General features: G+C 46.5%; 1 protein-coding gene across 1 annotated transcript; it reads right to left on the bottom strand.

Annotated features, from left to right (window-relative positions):
• Positions 1-825: 825 nt before the first annotated feature.
• On the bottom strand, positions 826-5,142 carry LOC134286690 (uncharacterized). The gene has a single exon (XM_062848341.1). It carries the CDS (start codon positions 5,140-5,142, stop codon positions 826-828), a length of 4,317 nt encoding a protein of 1,438 aa, XP_062704325.1.
• Positions 5,143-7,598: the final 2,456 nt, after the last annotated feature.

Here is a 7,598-nt window from a genome sequence, read left to right as displayed (position 1 = left end):
TCTCCCAGCTACCGCCCATGTGGGGGCTGGACGGTGGGTTGAACTGCCAAGACGTAGCTGGTGTGTGAACTCCTTCGCCATTTCGTGCTTATCAATCGCACTTAGAGCGTCGCGTAGCTCTTTGGACGCGCCGACGAAATTCGTTCCTCTATCGGAGTAAAAGCACACTGGTGTGCCTCGACGAGCGATGAAATTGTTCAACGCCATCATGCATGAGCTGGTGCTAAGGGAGTTAGCAACCTCAATATGAAGAGCCCGAACAGTTAGACACGTCAATAAGACCCCCCAACGCTTCTCGACCCTTCGCCCCACTTCAATAGGCAAAAAGAAATCTACGCCTACATGGGAAAAAGGCCTGGTGAAGGCAGCCATTCTCGCCGAAGGAAGTTCTGCCATCTCTGGTGGTGCAGGTTTCGCATCCCGGTTCCGACACCATTGACAACCACATCGCATCTTGCGAAGTGTTTGACGAAGTCGTGGAATACAGTACCGTCTACGCACCTCGTTGGCTACAGTAGCATAATTGCGATGATGGTACCTCTCATGTAAATCCACTAGGAGAATTTTGGTGACCGGATGGTTGTCCGGAAGTATTATCGGGAATTTTTCGTCCGGAAACAGGAGAGAGCACTTCGCAGCTCGGCTGTTCATTCGCAAAACTCCGTCTTCGTCCACGAATGGGCTCATCTTGTAGATCTGGCTGCGACTGTATTGTTGCCATTGCTTCCGCATGTTCTCTCCATTTTTCGCCCCCTCTTTCAGCACTAACATCTCTTCGTGATACACCTCTTGTTGCGCCTGGCGAAAATGGTACAGCTGAGCCTGTCACAATTCTTCACTAGACAATGGTCCTTGATGTGAAACTAATCCCTGTCGTTTCGCTTGTAGATTGTACACGAATCGCTGTACATAAGCCGTAACTTTTAGCAGACGATTCCAGCTAGAGTAGTCACTAGCCACAACCACTGGATCCCGAACTTTCCTGTGCACCAGAACACTGGTACGAAGCTCTTCGGTCGTAGTTTCTTGGTTGTACGGAATAACAGGCCAATCTCGCTCCGCTTTCTGCAAAAATGCCGGCCCTAGAAACCAGCGATCGTCGGACTTCATCTGCACCTGCCCGGTCCATTTCGTGCCATCATCTGCTACGTTCCACTCCGATTTGATCCAGTTCCATTCGTTAACTTCCGTAGTGTCTAGAACTTCACTCGTTCTCGCCGCAACATACTGGCTGTAACGACGGTGATCGGAACGTAACCAGCACAGTACGTTACGTGAGTCGCACCAGAAGAAGCGCTGCGACACTGAAAGAGACAATGACTTCATAGTGCTGTTGGATAATCTCGCTCCGATGACAGCAGCCTGGAGTTCCGAACGCGGCGTTGACAGATACTTCAATGGTGCAACCCGTGTTTTCGCCCCGACTAAAGCACATTCGATGATTCCATTTTCTTCGAACCGTAGATACACGACTGCAGCCATCCCTTTATCTCCAGCGTCCACGAATGTGTGCATTTGAATCTGGGCTCCAGTTGTTGTGATCTGGCGGTAACATCGAGGTATTTGGAGTTCCTCCAGCTTCGGTAGCAATTTTGTCCACGTCTGCCAATCGTCGAGCTGCTTGCCTTCTATCTGGTCGTCCCATTTCAGTCCCTTACGCCATACTTCTTGGAGTGTAACCTTGAGGATCATTAGGAATTGCGCAATGAGTCCCAACGGATCAAAGATACTCATCAGGATCCGAAGAAGTTCACGTTTGGTAGGCGCTCTGCTTCCGTCAAACAATACTGCGTCAAACCTGGTCCAGCAGATCTTAAAGGTGAAGCAGTCGGTTGAGGTGTTCCACCACATCCCCAAGACTTTCTCCGTCGCAATGTCGGCTGCAAGGTTTAGGGACTTCTCACTCGTCGGGCTTTCGTTCAGCGCGTTCAAAACTTTGGCGGAATTAGAAACCCAGTTCCTTATATCAAAGCCGCCTTGAGCATGAACGTGTTTCACCGACTTTGCCAGGTCGATGGCTTCATCTTCCGTTTCGGTGCTGACAAGCATGTCGTCCACATAGTGCTTTTTTTCAATGACTTCAACTGCCACGGGGAAATCGGCACGGAACCTCTGAGCATTCTGGTTTTTAACGAATTGCGCTGTAGTTGGCGATGACCGGGCCCCAAAGACCATTACGGGGACAACGTACGTGCTGGGTTCTTCCTGATTCACGTTGTCGTTCCATAGAAACAGCTGGTAGAACTGGTCCTCTCGACGTATTCCCATCTGGAGAAACATTTCGCGAATGTCTCCACAAATGCCTATGCGGTTTTCCCGAAATTGGTTCAGGACGGCCACCAACGAGCTTAACAAGTCTGGACCCGTAAGCAGCATAGAGTTGAGACTTACTCCATGTGCGGTTGCTGCTGCATCCCATACAATACGGATCTTTCCTGGCTTGTTGGGATTTATAACCGGAAACGTGGGAAGGTACCAAGAGTGACCTTTGTTTTGCTCTATCTCCTTCTGGGTTACCTTCCTAATGTACCCTTTCGTTTTGTATTCTGCTAGTTTCCCATCGTAGGTCAGCTTCAGATCGGCATTTTTGGCTAGACGCCTTTCTAGACACTTGAGCCGCTGTAAGGCCATTGGCCGGCTGTCCGGAAGGCGAATATTATCGGAACGCCAGAGCAGTCCGGTTTCGTATCTATTGCCGGTGACCTGCGTGAGCGAGCTGAGCAACATCAAGGCCCTCTCGTCGTCTCTAGATACTGAGGCCGCAACTGGCATCATTATTCCCAGGCTATCCAGGCTGAAGTACTGCTTCACTGCCAGGTGCAGTTGTTCATCATTCTGTAGGTTGCACGCACAAATGTGATAGATATGGCTCCCGCCGTTGCTCGATTCTTGCTTCGACCAACCTCCGAAGATCGTCCACCCCAGATGGGTCTTCACGGCGATGGGCTCGCCTTCCTTTCCCTCTCGGCACCGTCTTACCAACGAAACATTGGCATGCTTGACTCCTATTAGGATCCTTGGTTGGACACGATTATACGACTCCACTGGGATACTGCGCAGATGCTTATACTTCTCCTGAAGTACCTCGACGTTCAAGCTTTGATATGGTAGCTCAAGCGCTTCAACCGTCCGCACTCCGCTTAGCTCAAATCTTCTTCCTGCCGATCCGGAAATTCCTATGTCCACACATCTTGACTTCTCCTCGAAGCGGTGAGTTCCTCCAGTCCACTTCAAACACAACGGCTTCGCACCACCGATCAAATCCAAATCCTTGGCGATCTGCTCATCCAACAACGTCAGCTCGGATCCATCATCAAGAAAAGCGTAGCACTCCACTTGCTTCGTCGGCCCAAACAACGTTACAGGGATGTACCGGAACAGTTCTAGGCCAGTTTCGACGCGGTGTGTGTTGATACTGCGTTCTTCATTCGCCTTGGCCGGGTTAGGGCAACCCGGGCTGCCTGTGACTTCAACTGGTGCAACGAGGCTCTTGTGCAAAAGTGAATTATGCTTGAATGTACACCCGTTGACTCCACACGGCTTGCTGTTGCAGTTACCTCCATGCTGTCGTAGGCAACGACGGCATATTCTGAACTCGCGAACTGCTGCCCATTTTGCTTCATAGGAGAGATCGAGGAAACGTTTACACTTCGCTGCAGTTCGACAGCTGCCCTTGCAAGTAGGGCATATGGTCGGTCCTGCCATTGAGGTTTTGCCGCTAGAAACGACGTTCGGCCGATTGCCAGTAACCTTTTGGCCACCCGCTACCGATGGAGAAGATTCAACGTGAGTGTTGACGAAAACCTTTCCTTGGCGCTTATTGCGTGGCACCTGCTCGTAGCTGTGGGACTTTCGAGGGTTTGCTACGATGCTTGCATCTTCCGCAATCGAGAAAATCCAATCGGAGAAGGTTGATAGGGTTACCTTCGCTAGTGTTTTGCTGTGCCTCGCCCAATCCAGTTTAATAGCGGAGGGAAGCTTGCAAACGAGTTCTTGCATCAGAGTCGCATCCCGCATATACTCCTTCCGCCCACAAGCATCGATAGTCGAACACAAGTTCTGTACGGCAAGTGCATAGTCTACTAGCTTTTCGATCGAATCAGTTCTAATCGGTGGCGTAGCTAGCACCTTCTCGCGCAACGTACTGATGATCATATGCGGTTGACCAAACCTAAGTTTCAGGACGCCAATCGCTTTCGATACCATCGACGGATGCATCAGAAAGCTCCGCACAGAGGCAAACGCTTCGTCTTTTAAACAGTTTCGAAGGCGGATCATATTCTCCTCGTCCTTGTAGCCACACATTCTCGTCGTACTTTCGAATGTCGATATGAACATCGGCCATTCCTCTGGGCTGCCGCCAAACTTCGGGAGATCACATGGCACAACCTGACGTGCCGCAATCTGGTCGCGGGAAAGCGTGGCACTAGACCGGGAATGCTTCACCCGATTTGACGTTCTGGAAGCCCTCACTTGTACCGGAGTTGAACGTTCCCTAGGAGAAAATCTTTCCTCATGGTGTTCATCACCTCGCTCGTGGTATGACTCGTCTGCTGAGCTAGAACCGTCTTCGCTATCGACGCTTTCCGGTTCCGTTTCGCCCGACGAGTTGTCACCTTCTTCATCGGCCGCATACTCCGAGCTTGATTCGGTATCTCCGGCGTCGTCATCCTCGTCGTCGTCCATGTTGTCCTCCGTATCATCGTCGCTATCGTGCTCATCGTCATCCGCCGCTACTGATTCATTTTCGGCTTGACGCTGCTTCTGGAGCCAACCTTTCACCTTCGTTAAAGGATCTGTTGTTCGGGCCCCTGGTACTGGACAGCTTTGTACCTCAGCAATTTCCTCCATCAGCTCGAACTTTTTCTTCATGAACTCCCGTCGTCGCTTCATCTCCTCAAGCATCAATGTTTCTTCGGCCAACACTTTCTGCATCTGCAGCTTCAGCGATAGTGCCGATTTGCACGATGAATTGGACACTATAGACTTCGCTTTCGTCGAGACGTTCGCCAACTTGTCGATTTCAGCGGCCAACATAGCATCCACGTTCGCTGATATTTCGGGGGCAGAAGCTTTTGGTTTCTGTCGGCGATCCTTAGAGGTTGAATCCTTCACCGATTTATTTGGTTTACCAGAATCCATCCTCTTAGAATTTCTCCTAATCGGCTTCGTCGGCTGCTCTGCATTGGTGGTCTTCTTCTTGGACGTCTTCTGCTTATCCTGGTGTACTTTCGCGGTTTCGCATTTCAAGCAACTCCAGTCGCAATCCGCAACGTCCTGGGAAACTCCTGCACAGCTGACATGGTACCGACAGCCACAAGTTTTACACCGAACTAACTCACCATCTTCTACACCCGCGCACATAACACAGTGTTTTTTGGAAGCTCGAATCCGGGAAGATACTGGTGATTTATTGTCACCCGCGCGCGATCGGGAACCGACAGACGTGTTTTTCTTAGCTTTAGGGTCGCGTAGGGGGTCGATGGGGGGGTCTTTATTTGATTTTTGCTTTCGAGAGGGACGTGTCTTATCGGGCTTCTTCTTACCTTCAGTATCTCTGCTGGTCGTAGGGGTATTTTGCTCGACCGGATTGGACATCTTCCACCTCCTCCGGTAAACGAAATTAAAAATTGTTACTTTAGCGGCGAAGATCAGATGTTTCCGAGATTTCAAATGTCTCTTTATTACGAGGTATTTTAATATCCTAAAATCAATACATGTTTTTGCACATAACTGTTGGGTTACAAATTCATTTGGACTTACGTTTAGTCGAACTTCGCCTTACTTTCTACCGCTCAGAGTCACCGTTACGACCGGAACAGAGTTACCAAATCTTCTAGAGTAAAATTCCCCTTTAATTATCACAAATCAACCAATAATCTGTATATATTACCTTTAGTTTGATAAGTAGTAATTTAGTGAATTTAGGTTAAGTGCAAATCCAGAATTTAGTTTTATCAGATCTATAATAATAATTTTCAATTAGTAATTCGACTTTAAGTTCAATTGCATGTTTCATTACATTTGATATTATCACTAATAACTAAGAAAATGTACTTCAAATCTAAAAAGTTTCGCACTTTGATTGTTATACAAATTAACTGCACAACATCGAGCATGACTTTCACTTGCAGTCAGTATCTATCTATTCTATATCTACCTTATTGTTCATGAAATGTCACTGCTTGTTCATGTGCGCAGTAAATGGGGGCACAGTTGGCAGAATCTGGAAACGACACAACACAGTGGGGTTGTAACAGGGGGATTAGGGGCATAATGGACACCCGGGGCGAAATGGACACCCCTGTTTTTGCCGAAACCGTTGACTTTTATGTAAAACTTTCGATGCATAAGTGTAAAGGAACAAGTCATTGTTCTATTTTTCAATAGTACCATTTATATTCCTTCAAAATAACCGAAATATCATTGAAATTGAAGCATGTTCTTCATATGGTGAATTTCTTATAATTTTGAAGCAGCAGCAAATAAGGCATTACGTGTGATTGAGTGTGTCCACCATACAAACAAGTGTATTGTTGGCTTATCTACATGTATACGTAGATTTAGCAATGGATGAAGTATTATATTTTTGATCAGAACACATTGAAAATAGCAATTTTAATCTTGTAGTCTATTTGGGGCGAAATGAACACTGGCAATTTTGAATGGATGTACGCGCGTTGCATACTGTTAGGCGTTTTAGAGAGTTTGAAAAAAAACAATCCGATTATTTTAGCCTAAAATTTATTTAATTAATTTTGAAATTATGTAAACTCGTCTAAAATGGAGTATTATATATGTGGTATTGATCTCCGTATGCAAATTACTTAACTGGTCGGTATTCTCAAAGATACAGCATAAAATATGCAGGGGTGTCCATTATGCCCCGATGGGTGTCCATTTCGCCCCGTACCTTTCCTGCCATCCCCAAAAAACACACGGTTTTCAATTCATTATTTCTTCACAATAATGACATTCTACCAGCTGTAAATGATTGAAATACGTAGGAAACAAGTTAAAGTTGTAAGCCAACCGATAATATGTTAAGTTTTTGTATGTTATACAGGCCTAACATACTCATTTGCTTAGGGTGTCCATTATGCCCCTAATACCCCTAAATGTGGACGCCGAGAGATGTTGATTTGGAGTCTTCGAACGTAAAGTGCTGCGAACAATACTTTGGGTTGGTAAGCTGAAGGATGGCATTTTGGCGGCGGTGCATGAGCTACGAATTTTACCAAGAATATAAAGTGATGGATACAGTGAAGCGAATAAAACACGGCAGGCTGTTATAGGATGGGCACATAGCTCATATTCCGGAGAAATGACAAGCTAAAACTATATTCAGCAGGGAAAAAAGCATTCTTTATATATACATACATAATCAATATAACAAAAGAAGTACCGTAATCCGAGGTAACATTGATCAAAATTTTCGAATTTTCTTTAATAATTCCGTTGTAAAAGCAAAACGTTACATGTTTTATATTCTAAAAACGAGTACTGGTCCTCTGGGTATCTGTTAAGCTACTTGAAAAAGTATTGTTAAACCTTAAACATGTTTAAATAAGCTTTTTAATCTAATTATTGATTTTGTT

Source organism: Aedes albopictus, chromosome 2 (assembly GCF_035046485.1).
Source record: "Aedes albopictus strain Foshan chromosome 2, AalbF5, whole genome shotgun sequence".
In the NCBI taxonomy this organism is placed as follows: Eukaryota; Metazoa; Arthropoda; class Insecta; order Diptera; family Culicidae; genus Aedes; species Aedes albopictus.
Note: the sequence above shows the minus strand (reverse complement) of the source record. Positions and strands in the feature narration are given on the sequence as shown.

What these genes read in the sequence shown, in the direction of transcription:
- LOC134286690 (XM_062848341.1), bottom strand. Translation starts at nt 5,142, where the DNA reads ATGGATTCTGGTAAACCAAATAAATCGGTGAAGGATTCAACCTCTAAG.